The sequence below is a fragment of the Babylonia areolata genome, chromosome 2, assembly GCF_041734735.1.
Source record: "Babylonia areolata isolate BAREFJ2019XMU chromosome 2, ASM4173473v1, whole genome shotgun sequence".
NCBI lineage: Eukaryota > Metazoa > Mollusca > Gastropoda > Neogastropoda > Buccinidae > Babylonia > Babylonia areolata.
Window position 1 is genome coordinate 53,419,323 of NC_134877.1, and position 15,749 is coordinate 53,435,071.

Here is a 15,749-nt window from a genome sequence, read left to right on the forward strand (position 1 = left end):
GTTGCGTACCCTTTTGGAACTTGCTTCCTCTTTTGCATCGCTTCGTACGGCACAAAAGCCAAAATCACTGAAGAACCGGGTATATGATTGCTTTCTTAGTATCCAGCTTAAATAGTTAAATCATAAATTTTTAACCTGTTGTTGGATCATGTATATGAGATATACTTGACACATTGTTATAAATCCCCATACCAGTTGTCACTTAGTCTTTGTAAACAGTGGAATAATGTATTATACAAATATATTATCAGATTTTTATTCAGTTATTTTATTTATTTTATTACTTTTGAGGTAAATGAATGAATGTTTAAAAAGAAAATGCATTTAAATGAAACAGTTCTGAAAGAGCATAAAAGGAGAAATCCTAGATGTTTCTGTTAGATGTTGAACAATATATTTACAACTTATGATATATTTAAATGTTTTCCAGACACACACACGCACACGCACACACACACACACACACACACACAACACACACTGCTGTAAAACTGCATCATGTTAATGGATATGCAGTGGATATCCAGACTTTAGAAAAACTACTTGATAAACAGTTGAACTAAAAGCAAGGTTTAGAATTGGATCTCCGAATGTAAAATTCAGGTTTATGTACATTTGTACAATTTGCAGTGCCACAAACTTGCCAGTAGCAGCCATTATAGGAAGTGTGTGTTCACATACACATATATGCACATGCACACATACTCAAATTACAGAAAAGTAGACATCATGTACATGTTAGATGAGATTTTGAACAAATGATTTTCCTTTTTTCAAGAAAATTATTTGCATAGAAGTATGGTCGGTCGTTTACCAAAAAAAAAAAACCCAAAAAAACCCAAAAACGCATGCTATTTTTTAAAAGTGAAAATGGTGTGACAGTCTCTTGTGATTGGACAGGCAATAACTTATATATAGAATTTGGTTGGATTTGACAGGGCAGAGGAGCTGGCTGAGATGGAAAAGGGACTGAAGCAGAGAAAGATCACAAATCATTGGCTGCTGATCAATGTTATATTACTTTTTAGGTGGTGAGATTAGCGAGATGATATTGTTCTCTGTATTTTTGTTGTAGTCACCATTTTCTCTTTGCGCTCTTCAACAACCTGTTTATCCAGAGGTGAAGGACACACACAGCTGCTTCTGTGAAGTTTGTTTAAAAAATGATGCACCTTTCTCTCCCTCCTTCCCAGACCCCACCCCCTCCCTTATATATATATATATATATATATATATATATATATATATTGAATTGCCTTTCATTAATTCTGGCCATATTGTGGGAAACCTTGCTTTTGGTTTAACAGAAAATGAAGAAAGACAGATAAAAGTTGTCCACTTTGGTGAATTGGATGTAAAAATTTACAGAACGTGTTAGATTTTTAGATTAATATTTGGTTCTGTAGTAGATGAATTGCAAAGTTTTACTTTTTTTAAATGTATCATTTTATATGGCATGTTGTCCTTTTACTTAACATGTTACTACACAGACACACAGTCAAACCAGAGTTTTTTGTTTGTTTTTTCATTCACGTGGATGCATCAATGGATATTTGATGCTTTTGTTTTGTGTGCCATGTTGTATCTGTTTTCCTTGGTTCTGTCTCTGTCTCTGCTTGTCTGTCTGCTGCCTGTCTGTCTTTATCTCTCTCTCTTCTGTCATAGTCTTGTTTTTGTATTATTGTCTGTACTGTCAGTTGACAAATGTCATGTATGTGTGTCATTTTTAGAGTGGCAACATTACATAATATTTTCACATGTGCATACATGTGTACATAACTGCCTTCTCTTTTATACACATGTACAGAGACTGTTTTTGGCTGTCTTGTCTCATTTGCATGCACTTTCGGACATGCATGCACACAAGCGCCAAAGAACATGCATATGCAGTCACACATTTATATCAGCATTCATGCAAACATATATATGCACCAGCACAGTCAGAAGAAACTTGTCAGTAGGAACATAGGCAATGTATGAAAAGATACATGTATATGTTTCATTGTGATGACAAATTTGTAAATACTTAGCTGTTTATTGATTTATGAAAACTGTCCTGTGACACTGCATATAGTAAACAGGCTTTAAACAAGGGATTGCTTCATCAAAGATGCAGATGAACATTGTATTCTGCTGTTTTTAAATTACACAGTATGGGCCTACATTTTTGTCCCCATTGCCTTGGATGTTCCTGGTGGCAAGTCTCACAGTGATGATATTCTTGTTGAACATCATTTGCTGCCTTTTTATCAAGGTCAATGTTGGAGTGAAAATTTATGATTGAGTACTTTTCAGAATTTTGGAAACAAGAAAATGTTGCTTGATTATACTAGAGGAAATATTTAGATGAGTAAAACCTTAAAATTGAAGTGAATATCTTGAGTTGTTATTTTGAAATGAGTATATTATTAATACTCAGCTATGAACATTAAAATAAAGACAAAAACTAAACAGTGCAGCTTGTTTTTAATTTATGTCACAGCAATGGGTGAAAAGAAAGGGGTCTATTTGATTATTGTGTCAAAAAAAAAAAAAGAAAAAAAAAAAGGAAAAAAAAAAGACATTGTGAAGCAATGATTGTTTCTTTATACTATTTCCATTGAAAAACCCAATGCTAAGTTACTGAATGGTCATGTGATCAAATTATGGCTTTCTTTCCTTTAGCCATTGTTGTGTTAATTTGTCAAGTTCATTGCAACCTGAAGTGCTTCTTGTTTCAGGTAGTTCCATGGTTTCATTTCTGTTCCTGGTAACCTGATGGATGTTCTGTTTTTGTTTTGTGCCTTTTCTAGCTCAAAGGGGATTTCCTCAAACTGCTGAAAGAAACACCAGGACTGGATCGTCATTCACGCTGGAGTGAGGTCAAGAAAAAGATCAGCAGTGACCCGCGCTATGAAGCGGTTGACAGCAGTTCCCGTCGGGAGGATTGGTTCAAGGATTACATAAAAAATATTGAAGAAGTAAGTTACATGCCTGTACATGATAGTGGCATTGATGATGTAGCTTTTACTTTGAAGACATCACAACATTTGTTTTAAGAAAATCAAGATAAGCTGGATGATTGTAAATAGCTTGTGCAGCAGCAAAGGGAGTGGGAGAGGTGGGGAGAAGGCTTCTTGGATCTCCAGTCAGACTTGGGTAAGGGGCTGGAAACTAATTGTGAATGGATTTTTTTTTTTTTAATTATTTTTTTTAAAGCCTTTAGTCTCCAAATAATCTAGCACTCATACCTTCAGTGTGAATTTGCTTTCTGTTTATTTCATTGTATAGGATGGGTAGTCAAGATTTCAGAATATTCCAGAACTAGAGTCATGACAGTTCTTGGTGAACAGGCAGACTATTGACTCTGAACATGCTTGAGAACACTTTACTACTGTCCACTTTCAGTTGCACTTCAGACCACTGTTCATTTTAATCAAATTTGAAGTTCAGACCTCTGTCCATTATTATTGTCACAGTTGTTGCAGTTTATTTACTTTACCATTTGCATTCCAGATTTCTTTTTATTCTCTGCCAGTTGCAGTTCAGATGATGATCTTAGAAACATGCCTGTTCATGTTTGTCTTAGATACAGTGCAGATTGACTTTCTGGGAACATTTCTCAGTCAGTTTCTTACCTAGTTGTAGTTCATACATCATCTACTTTTTATCTTTATTCATATTGACAGTTTAAGAAAAACATAACATGTACTTCGTTTATAATTGCACAGAAAACATTGCAGGCACAGTTGAATGTACTGAACCTAAGTCTGAATTATTTGTTGATGATCATCCACAGTTGGATTCTGAGGATGAGGACAGAAAAGAGCGAGAGAAGCAGGAGCGCATTGAAGCGAGCATCAAGAAGAGGGAAGAGGAGGTGCAGCGCACTCTGTCATCCTCGCTGCGTGAGCGTGACAAGGAAAGGGAACAGCACAAGAAGGATGAGGCGATCCAGCACTTCAACGCTCTTCTTGCTGATCTGGTGGGTCTTTAGCTGGTTGGACATGGGGCATAAAAGGTGTTGGTATGAAGAATTTGAAAAGTTTTTTGTTTGTTTGATGTGAAGTACAAGAATTTGGGCAGCAGAATTTATTGCTATTTGAAACCAACACATGAACATGGATGTTAAAGTAGGTACTGGCAACCTTTTTAAAATATATATAAATTCTGTTAAAACAAAGTTGAAACAAGCTTAGATTAAAAAAGTCAAAACAAACATTCCAACACAAAAATTATGTTGGTCTCATATACTGTACCATGTTTTATTACCTGATCGTTTTATTGATATTGAGCTATAATATCCAGTTGTTGTTTTTTGCAAATTCTCACACGGCAAAATTTGTCAGAATAGCAACAGCTGCAGTTTCTTCATTTGTCAGGCTATTTTTATGAAATAAAATGATTTGTATTCAGCTGAGCAAGGCCTTTAAAATGGGGTACAGCAATAATTAAATTTGAAGAAAACTTTTTTTTAGATCTATTTCATATGATCTGTAAGATTTAACATCAAATTCTTCTCTTTTTTTAACTGGACAGACACACATGCCCAAATACACATCACTGTTCTCTTTCTCTCTGACAGACACACACACTGCCATGACTTCTTGATTAAAAGTCACATTCAGCATATTTTTTTCTTTCTTTACTACTTCTTCTTTCTTTTTTTTTTTTAATTAAAAAAAATCGTGTTATCAAGTTGCAGGAATGATGATGTTCTGGAAAAATAGAATTTTTTTGTGTGAAATAATTTGTGTTTTGTACCTAGTTAAAGGTTCATGGTGAACATTTTTCTGCTGGAAAATGAAGTCGGCCTGAAGTTCAGTTCTAGCTTGTCATTTACATGCATGGGTGTGCTGGCTCACACCAACCTTAACTTGACATAATCACAGCCACTCAAAGACGTGCTTGTACACATGCACACACAGACACACCCACATGCACGTGTGCACACATGTTCAAAAACATGCACACTTGTCTTTCCATTTGCACGCTTTGGTTATGTTGTACACCCATATTTTGAATGTGTACATGATGGACGCAATAGCCGAGTGATTAAGGTGGACTTTCAATGAGTGTCTCGGGTTTGAATTTCAGTAACGTCGCCTGGTGGGTGAAGGGTGGAGATTTTTCTAATCTCCCAGGTCAACATATGTGCAGAATTGCCAGTGACTGAACCCCCATTGTGTGTATACGCAAGCAGATCAGATATGCACATTAAAGATTCTGTAATCCATGTTGGCGTTCGGTGGGTTATGGAAACAAGGACATACCCAGCATGCACACCCCTGAAAACGGAGTATGGCTGTGGGGTAAAAACGGTCATACACAAAAAAGTCCACTTGTGTACATACAAGTGAACGTGGGAGTTGCAGCCCACAAGCGAAGAAGAAGAATGTGTACATGTGTGCAGTTTTCCATACTTGTGATGAAAGTTAGCACAGTGCTGCTGCTTGTTTTTTTGGTGGGTTTTTTTTTTTGGGGGGGGGGGGGGGGGGGGGCAAATTGATTTTTGAATTGTGTTGTCAGAAAATGTCCAGAAGAATGTTAAGTGTGCAACCTGTTTGTCTGACAGGTACGTAACTGTGAGTCGACATGGCGTGAAACCCGAAAACAGCTGCGCAAAGACCATCGGTGGGACCTAGCCGATCAGCTAGACAAGGAGGAGAAGGAGAAACTGTTTGAGGCCCACCTGGAGAACCTGACTAAGAGGAACAAAGACATGTTCCACAAGCTTCTGGATGAGACTGAGGTCAGTGCTGGCTGCTCTGTTTTCCTTAAGGTGGACCACTGCGTCATTTTTAGCTAATTTTTGTTTCTCAGGAACTACTAAAGGTATCTGCATGAAATTTGGTACACATACTCAGGATGTTAATATAGATATCTGTGCTTTGAAGATCATAAGTCAAACAGATATGAAGATATGATAATTTTATCATAAAAATACATAACGTTATTTGGCCCATTTGCAGCACTGAACACATGCATTACATAATGATTCTCATCATTTCCACAGTTTGTTTTGACATCATTTAGTGCAATGATCACAAAAGCAGATGCCCATTGTCCACAAGCATTGTTTTCTGTCTTGTCAAAAACACATAAAATTATGCATTCACGTTATTACGCTTTAGTCACTTGCTATGAAAAAAACTACTAGAGGTAGAGAGTTCTAACTATGCTCATTGCACTCAGCACACATTTTTACATCAGTATGCCTAATTTTATGATAATATTTTCACTGTATCAATTGTTACACGTGGGCCACTGACGCACCTGCAGCAGAAATTCAACTTTTGAGAAAAACGCCTTCAAAGATTGTGTTGAGAACTCACAAACTACAACCCATAGTTACACACTAAAAAAAATAATACACAGGAAAACAGCACTTGGCCAATATCACTAAGTGGTGAGAGAGAGTTTTTTCAGTTATTTGATTGTTCAAAATGCTCCTGGGGCGTATACTTCTCCCTCATCTGCCCGTCGATGTTCACGTTCCCGACGTCTCACAGTTTCAATTTTTTTCCTCTTTTGTTTTGCTCTGTCAGAGGATTTTCTGGTTGCTGTTTTGACCCTGAGCATATCTGATTTCTCTGCAAACATCTCTGCTTTGCTCCCAGCCACAAGTTCCAGTTCAGCTGACCCCATCCTCCTTGTCTCTTCAAATATAGAGACCTGGAAAAAATAATCAAATGTGTGAGAATAGAAGGTACAAGAGAGAATGAGAGAGAGCTGACACCATCCTCTTTGTCTCATCTTCAAATACAGAGACCTGAAAAGAAATCAAATGTGTGAGAATAGAAGGTTCAAGAGAGAATGAGAGAGAGAGAAGAGACTCAGACTGACATATTTTTACACACACACACACACACACTGAGAGAGAATAAAGAGACTCAGACTGACAGTTTTTTACACACACACACAAACAGTATGTCAGACTCAGTAAAAATCCACAGAAATATTACTGGGAAAAGTATTTCAATACTTGAGAAAAATAAAAAGTGCCTCTGAAAACAAAAATCAAAGAACTTGAAAAAAAAAAGAAAAAAAGAAGTAAATCAATGGGCTCACAAAAAAGAAGGTATTCGGATGGCTTTTTTTTTTGTTTTTTTTTTGCTATGAAACGTAACAAAAACTCACGAAATGAAACAAAACAGAATACTATGTTATATATATTAAATATTATATATCTGTAGACTATTATATCAATTTCCACAAACCTTTGATATGCATTTTTCACAATGAACTGGCGACACCAAGCAGTCCAACGTTGACACATCAACGATGATGTTCTGTGAGGACTGTGGCTGTCCCCAGCGAAGTTGTACTTCGGGAACTGATGCACTTTTTTTTGATGGTGGTTATTCGTCTGAACTGGAGTCACTGTCACCCGTACACGCATGTTTTCTGGTGAAAACGTCCAATTTTCTCTTCGAACTGAGAAGCGGCGTGCTTTCACTGACGCCGGTCGATGTCGAAGGCACTGCTAAGTCGGTCGCGGTTTCCGCAGACTTTTTTTCAGCTTGTGTTGTAATCTTACGCTTTCTCTTCTTTTTGCCGAATGCAAAGACAGTCCTAAACTTCTTTCCAGCGTGTCTTGGCATTGTCCGTGACTTTTAGTAGAAAATTTCGATCAAAATCTTAGGCAACTGGTGTGTCGATTGAAATCGTGAAGAAAATAGACGCCATCTTGGAAAAAGTCACATGACCGATTGGGCCAATGGGCTATTTTTTTACTCTGACAAGCCAATCAGAAACCTCGACTCAGCCACAACCCCTAAAAAATGCCTCTCGGGTTCCTTCGGATTTGCTCTTCGTGTGTTCCCGTGAGTGGAATTTTCCACAGGAAATGGCAATGAGAAGACAGACCGGTGAATGACCTTCACACTGATACCAAACAAGTTGGGGTTTCCAAACCAGATCGCGAGCACCAGGCTGTCCAAATCGATGCAAACTTTGAATTTTTTGTCACATTCGCTCAAACTTCACACACACCCAGGTCAGAAAATGATTTTATTTGCAATGAAATCGGTCAAATTGAGCAAAATGGTTGACAGAAATGCAAAGAAGAGAAATTGTTTGACCAAATACAAGTATAATCCCAAAACACGTTTTTTAATGATTTTTGGTGAAAAACCTATGCCGTGGTCCACCTTAAAACTTTGGACATGGACAGGGGCCCTTTTGGGTCAGATTTGTGACTTGTGCTTCAGTCCAAGAAATTGATTTTGATTTTTAAAATTTTTTATGTGTAATACTTTGAATATTTAGTGTATGTGACCAAATGAATACAGAATCTCGAGGGATGATTACTTCAAAAATACAAACAGAAACAGTTATACATGAAACAAAGACACTGCATTCACACATCTGGCTTATGTGCAAGTTTTACATTGCCACCATCAAGGTAAGGTACATTTAACTTTTTCATCCCTGCAGCATGGTTTTCCGGTTTACATGATTTTTACCCTTCATTCCGGAAAACTGTGCAGCAGAGAATTCCCCCTTTTCTTCCTGCAGCCCGGAAAATCGGTTCTCGCAGTAAGCGCTTTGAAATTCCCACGAGTCGCGCCATCAGTGCTCGTCATCTATCCTTGACCGGGTCACTAGCAGGGCAGTGTTTATGAGTGGAATGGATGCCAGACACCCCCTTACCCCTCCATAGGCTGTGGGAAAGTGGGCGCCGCTACATTCTTGCCGCTGTGCTGTGTAGACACACGGACACAGAAAAACGGAATGTGTAGAAAGTTCGGATTTTGACCAGTTTTCTGATGATGAGTTTTACAACACTCAATCAGATAATGATTTCGATCTGTTTCAAATGAATGACAAGGAGAGAGTGCAATTAGCTGTTGCTACAGAAGCACAGATAGCGGGTGATGAAAAGTTAAAAAGTAAGAAGTGTGAAAATTATGGTGTATACTTGTGCAGTAACTGGCAAGACTGCTTCAAGGTATATCACACACGTGTCACCTTTGTGTGGCATATTACGTGATGATTGTGACATGGACATGCGTATTTAGAGACAGTATCGTTTCTGAATAGTTTTTGTTCAAGAATAGTGTAGATAATGATCTGATTCTGGCTGAGTGACTGCTAGTGTAGTGAAAGGCATATATTCTCTTTGAGACAAAGTTCAAATCATTCATGTGATAAGGACAATAGTAGTGACAATTGTGACAGTTTTTCGTGGATATGACTAGCAGTGTGGCACTGAGATACATATGAGGCACTACTTGGTGAGTACCTGCTTGATGTGCATACTCTTCAAGCAAAACACTGTCCTGCATGTAGTACGTACTTGTATGCATTGTGTTTGACCCCAAAGTCACCTGTTTTACACCTGTCACCAGAGATGTCACCCTATAGTGTCAACAGGGTCTCAGACAACTTCTCACATCAATTCTGAACACAACAGTATATGACCATCTCAGTGTACTGTAATGAGCCACGTTGCCGTAAGCCTCCAAAATAAGTATCCTGCTTCATACTTTCTTTCTCTTCTCTAAATCCAGGAATGAAGGGAATATGCGAATGGTAGGGATCTCGGAACAAGGGGGGGTAATGGTTCATAGAAAAATAGGAACGAAAGAGTTAAGTTTGTTTTTGTTTTTTTGCCAAATGCCTGTATACTTTTCCTACATATGTGTACACATTTATTGTACAGTTTTTACAATCAGATTGAATCTTGGAAAAGTAGTGGTGTAAATTCCTCAGCTCAGTAGGCAGTAAAATTCTGTTTGATTTACGTTTTCCAGACTATATGTGCGCACCTTTGGAATATTAGCTTTTTTAACCAATGGAATTCAAGTTTTCTTTTGATGTCCTAAGTTTAGAAATACACCAGTCTGCTACATACTGGTGTAACTTGTCAAACCAGTGGTATATTTAACCACAACAACCAAAGAATGATTAGAAAAAACAGTCATGATTCCAGTCACTAGTAGTTTGTTGTCTCTGTTATGGCATCAAATACACTAGATTTCATTGACATACTGTGTTTTTTTGGGTTTTTTTTTGTTTTTTTTTTTGCTTCATTAGATTTCCTTGACGTCCACATGGAAGGAGGTGAAGAAGATGATCAAGGAGGATCCACGTTACTCAAAGTTCTCATCCAGTGACAGGGTATGTATTTTATGTTAATGATACCTTGTTTCTTCTGAGGGGCATGGCATCTTGTGTCCACATTTGTACATTTAAGAAATATACTTAAACAAATAATGTTTGAACCATTCTAGGCTACATGTTTCTGTATGTCTTTGTATTTCAGAGTTTGGCTAAGTTCCGTTTCAGGCTCAGAACAGTACATTTATGAATCTTAATAAGCCAAGCAATCTTCTGTTTTTGTGTGTGTGTGTTTTTTTGTTTTTTTTGTTTGTTTTTTTAATCTTGTAATCATAGTTATTGTTTTTTCAGAATATAGGTCTGCAAGATTAGAAGTTAACAAAATCTTACATGAATAAGGTGAATATCACAAATTGTTTCTGGATGCCAGAAGCCTTGTATGAAGGTTGATTTTTCACACTGTAGTAGGAAGCAGGGAAGAGAGCAAGGGGAGGATTGATTGCCTTAAAAATTTATTTATTTATTTATTTATTTTATTTTATTTTTTTAAGTTTGTGTGCAAAAAAGGAGAAGATAAAGATGAATGAAAGAGACTGATAATAATTCTGATTATTCTGGCAGAAGAAACCTTGAGTTCAAGTGAGTGCATGGTTTGTTTCCAGAAACGAGAGAAAGAATACAACGAATACATGAGTGAAAAGTTTGTCAGTGCAAAGACAGAATTCAGAGAGCTGCTGAAGGAAACAAAAGCAATCACATTCAGGTCAGTGGTGTTTTGTTCAGTTTTTAAGGGAGCATGATTGAATATGATGCAAAGAAAATTTGTGTACATGAATACAGATGTGAAAGCGTAGTTAGTGTGTGTACATGCATATGCGTAAGATTTTGAACTTAAAGCACAAGCATTCTTTCAGAAATAACAGCCATCAGATGTGTCTTGTTTAGATTGTAGATGTGTTGCTGACTAACAAGTTTGAGGAATACTTTTGGTCTAAACTGTGGAATTATTGAGTTTAAAGAATGATAGTTTTATTTTAAACTGTCCTTTCAGCAGATTAAATTTCTTTACCCCAAGGCTGCCTGTATGACGAGATAACTTGTCACTACCATAGTGACTAGATAACTCATCATGGAAATATTCAGACTTTTCTTTGGTTTTATTGAGTTCATTGACAGAAACACTGGTAGCTTTAGCTTAGGGAATTTTTCTAGATGCTTTTGACAGCAAGAAACCCCATTTACGTCATGAGGTAGTCCTTTATTTGAACAGTTTGGTTGGGTTACTTGCTGTGTTTTGACTCACTCATTAGAAGTTCTGCAAAATGGGGACACTTGACTAAAGCTCTGTGATTGTGGTAAAACCAAAACAACCAAAATTGCTTTGTTTAGCTGATGCTCAGAAAGAATTGAAGGGTCAACTAGAAAAAGAAGACAGTGATGAATTTTATCTGAGAATCCAATGGAAAATAAAGGAAGCAATGAAGACACTAGAAGATTAACCAAACAGTGAGTGACGCCAGCTGTACAGATCTGCCCATATGCTTGACAGTAACGCGACCGAAATAGCAGCAGTACACAGTGTAAGCGACATTTTTGGCACTGAGCCAATGCAGGGGAGGTCTAGAGGTAGAAATAATAAGGGTTACTGGACAAAGGTCAGGAATGGGGGAGAGGAGGGGGCCATGGCCATATTGTGTTTGAGGGATCAACAAACAACATTCAGCCTGTGATATCCGACTTCACTCATTACAGTGGATTGAAAAAAAGACCCACACAAAACAGACTGCATAGACTTTTTCTCTCTTTTTGTTGGTGATAATCTAAAACAGAAATCTGTACAGAAAACCAATGTGCCTGCACAGCTGACACTCCAACAGCTACAGGCAAATCAAGGCAGGCAGAAAAAGTACTCTACACTATCAGCATTGACAGATACAAATGTGTTTGAAATGAAACAGTTCTTGGGTCTGTCTTTACTGATGGGCATGATGATTTTTTTTTTCCCAGAAAACCGATTTGACTGAAAGGACTGGACAATCAGATCTATGTTGTTATCACTTAGAGTTGTCACAAAAAATGATATGTAAATTTGTCTCTCTCTCTCTCTCTCTCTTTATCATTGTGGTTGTTACAGTATAATTTGTGTGAACAGTTATTATCCATTTGTCTTGAAAAGTTATTACTGTGCAAATGACCAGACAAATGTTCCTAATGGACACTTTGAACACCTGATGAAAATCAAAACAAGTGTATGTCTTTGGAAAAATACAAAATTGGAAAACATGTGATAAGCATTCTTAATTCATTTACCTTTCAGAAAATATATGCTTTTATGGGTCTTTCTCCAATAACAAAGGGCAGATGATTTTTAGAAAATATATACCCGTTTTTGTTATTTAAAAAAAAAAAACTAGGCAAACAGATTTCACTTAAATCTTATTTCCCTGGCAGTGAAAGGAATAAATTGAGAACAGATATATGAAGTTTTGTGCCTTAAGGCCAGACACTACAGTAAAGTTCATATCAGAGGTGTTTGTTGCCTTAATTTAAAATGTATTACACTTTGAAAGTATATTTACTGGGAAGTTCAAAACTATTCTTTTTTTGGTGTTTGGACCTCCGGTTGCCATGGAAACAGTCCAAGATGGCTGCCAAACAAAAATTTTTAAAAGCCTAAGGCTTTTTTTCAGTTGCACTTAGCCAAAATCTGTTTTCTGATCTAGTTTAGGAATGTTAATATCTATAAAAGTACGGATAGCTTTTTGATGTAATGACAAATTTATATTTTTGAGAATTTGTTTTGGTCAACGCAGTTATATTGCACCGATTGTTCTAAATAAAATTCAAATAAAACATAACTATACATTTTGTTTCAAAAAAGCAATGCGTACTTTTAAGCACCATACTTTAAAGAAGCACCATGCCAAATTTTAAGGCTCTGTGTTTATTTTTGTGAAAGTTTTAGCCATTTGAAATGTGCGTAGAGTGCGAAAAACAGAAAACCCAGAAAACGGAGAAAGAAGAAAGAAACTTTACTGGCTGAGTGTTGTTTAGCACAAGTGGTAAAAGAGTACAACTTACTCACCCAGCATGTCAATCCACAGCACAGCAACCACCAGGTAAGAGAAGAAGTTGAAATTGAAGTGTTTTGTGGCCAATAATAATCCAGTTCACAGCTCACATGATGACAAATTCACAAAGAACGTGAAATGGTTTACACAGATTGGCAGACACATTCCAGTGGTCTGGCTTTCCCATACTCCTGATATGAGAGCAGTTTTGGAGAGCACAGTGGAAGGGGGTACTTACAAGCTAGTGTCCTCCTGCTTGGTAGGCATCTGGATCCCTGGCCTCCTCCTCTTGGTTGTTGAGACGTCGTAGGGTGGCGTTCCATACAGTGATGTGAATCCTCTCTTTTGCCTTGTTCCATCATATGAAACACTGATATTGATGACTGGATTTTCACCTTTATCCAGTGCCCCCTGCAGGTCTTCATCGGTCTCTGCATACGCCTGCTGGATTGTAGCTGCCGTGTGTTCTAAGAGTGTTGACCCTGATTCAATTTCAGCAGCTGAAAAATGCATAATGTTTGTGAGATATTTGTGCTGTGCTCACAACTATATCATTTACATAGTTTACTTTCCTTCCTCAGGTGATGAGTCTAAATATCACACACACATACACATATACACATACATAAATATATAATATTGCAATCACACACACACACACACACACACACACACACACACACACACACACACACTGTGCATAATTTACACACATAACTGATATACATGCATTCACCCATTCATGAACACACACACACACACACACACACACACACACACACACCACACACACACAAACAAACAAACACACACACACACACACACACACATGGATCATAGTCAAGACTGAACAAGCAAAACTTTGCCTGAGTGACTGATTCAGTGGTTGACAGTGTAATGTTTCACTAGTGGTTATCAGTGCAGGGATGTGTGCACACTTGTGTGTATCTGTACTGCACAGTTAAAGATAAAGATTTTTTTAACCATCAAAAAAACCTCACAAACATACCTGTTACTTTCTTGTCATGGGCCTGGAAAGTTTTCAAATGCATGCCTGGTAGTCCCATGACAGTGCTGAAGGTTTGAAGAGTAGTGTAGCTGCCTCCCAGTTCATGGCTCAGCATGGTCATCCTGTTGTTTACTTCAAAACCTGTATTCTTTTTGTCATTGAATCCAGTTCGTGGGGATGAGAATTCGCACTTTTCATAACCACAGCCATCGCAGCACATGGCAAGCTTTGCCGCAAAACCAGCTTTCTCCCTCTCTCGCACACTGACTGACAGTCCCGTTTCTCCGCACTCTGGGCAACTCAGGTCACTCATCAGTCTGGTCAGCTGGAAAACGTGTAGCAAAGTCCAGTTCTGGTCTTCCACCTCACCATTATATGCGACAGGGTTCATGATTTCGATCTTTCTTCTCGACGCACTTTTATCAGAGTCTGATGTCGAAGGTTTCTTCGAAGCCATGCTTTCAGTCGCTGCCGCATCACATTTGGCCCATTTTGCTTTTGCAGCAGCTATCAAGTGCAATCGTCTCTTTCCTTGCTTATGCCGAGGCATGATGAATCCAGGAGATGTCTTAGCTGGCAAAATAATCAACAATTGACGAGAAAAAACACTTTCATGTCAGCATGTTGTTGTTATTGGACGGCCATTTTGGCTTCTCGACGGAGGGAGCCGAGCGTGCCCGAAGGCTGGCTGAGCCCAGCGGAATGAAATCTGATTGGCTGAAATTTCCACTGGTGTCAGTCACATCAATGAAACTGCACAGTCATAGTACTCTACGCCCTTATTTGGAAAAACTCGGGAAAGTTCACGCGATACAGTGTGTGTGTAAAATCGCTCGCAGTGTTTTATAGTCCGTTTCAACAACTAAAAGAACCGGGTCTGTGCATTCACAAGATGACGCTGTTTCTGTTGATATGCAATATGATAGGCTTCGGGAAATGAAAGTATACGTTGCTAAGGTGTAAAATCAACACTTTTGGACGATGTTTGAAAAATTCAGACAAAATCAACATCAGGAAGCAACTTTCATTTGCAAATATAACACCTTTTGCGACCGATTTAGTACAAAATATGAAAATGACTATAAAGATTAGATGTTGAAGAAGCAAATTATGCGAAAAAACGAAAATCATAAAAAATCATGATTTGGTCAAAATTTCACTACCGTGTCTGGCCTTAAGATTGTACAGTTTGGAAATCAAGTTCCTATTATTTTGAAAAGAAAAAAAAATGATAGGAAACAAATGGCTCTGTCTTGTGAACTTTGAATTTGAGAAAATTTATTTCATTTTATTATTGTTGTTTTGTTTTGTTTTTTTCTTAACCCATTGCCTGGCATTGGACGTCAGACGTGTGTCCCTTTTCTTGCACAGTTATACGCCTACAGAGCTTATCTTTGACGTGCAATTTTCATTAGCAGTTCACAGCTGATAGTTGAAGGGAAGCAACTTACTTTATTTCTCCCTGTCTTCCAGAATATTTTAAGATTGTTTACATCCATTCGACTTGGTACAGCCTGTACTGTATAACTCATTGGCATTAGGAAATTCTGAAGTCACTAGCAGTTTGTCAGAATGGTGTGTTGCAAAGATCGATCTCAGCTCTTTTTTTTTGAAGGTTTACAGCC

The 15,749-nt window shown here is 37.8% G+C and overlaps 1 protein-coding gene across 3 annotated transcripts in view; it reads left to right on the forward strand.

Moving 5' to 3' along the window:
* LOC143274992 (transcription elongation regulator 1-like) overlaps window positions 1–15,749 on the forward strand; it is a 54,087-nt gene that overhangs the window by 32,746 nt on the left and 5,592 nt on the right. For all 3 annotated transcript variants that reach the window (XM_076579039.1, XM_076579045.1, XM_076579055.1), the window contains exons 15-19: window positions 2,793–2,960; window positions 3,779–3,964; window positions 5,555–5,731; window positions 10,021–10,104; window positions 10,707–10,807. In XM_076579039.1, coding sequence (XP_076435154.1) covers window positions 2,793–2,960; window positions 3,779–3,964; window positions 5,555–5,731; window positions 10,021–10,104; window positions 10,707–10,807 — 716 coding nt within the window. The remainder of the gene's footprint in view (window positions 1–2,792; window positions 2,961–3,778; window positions 3,965–5,554; window positions 5,732–10,020; window positions 10,105–10,706; window positions 10,808–15,749) is intronic.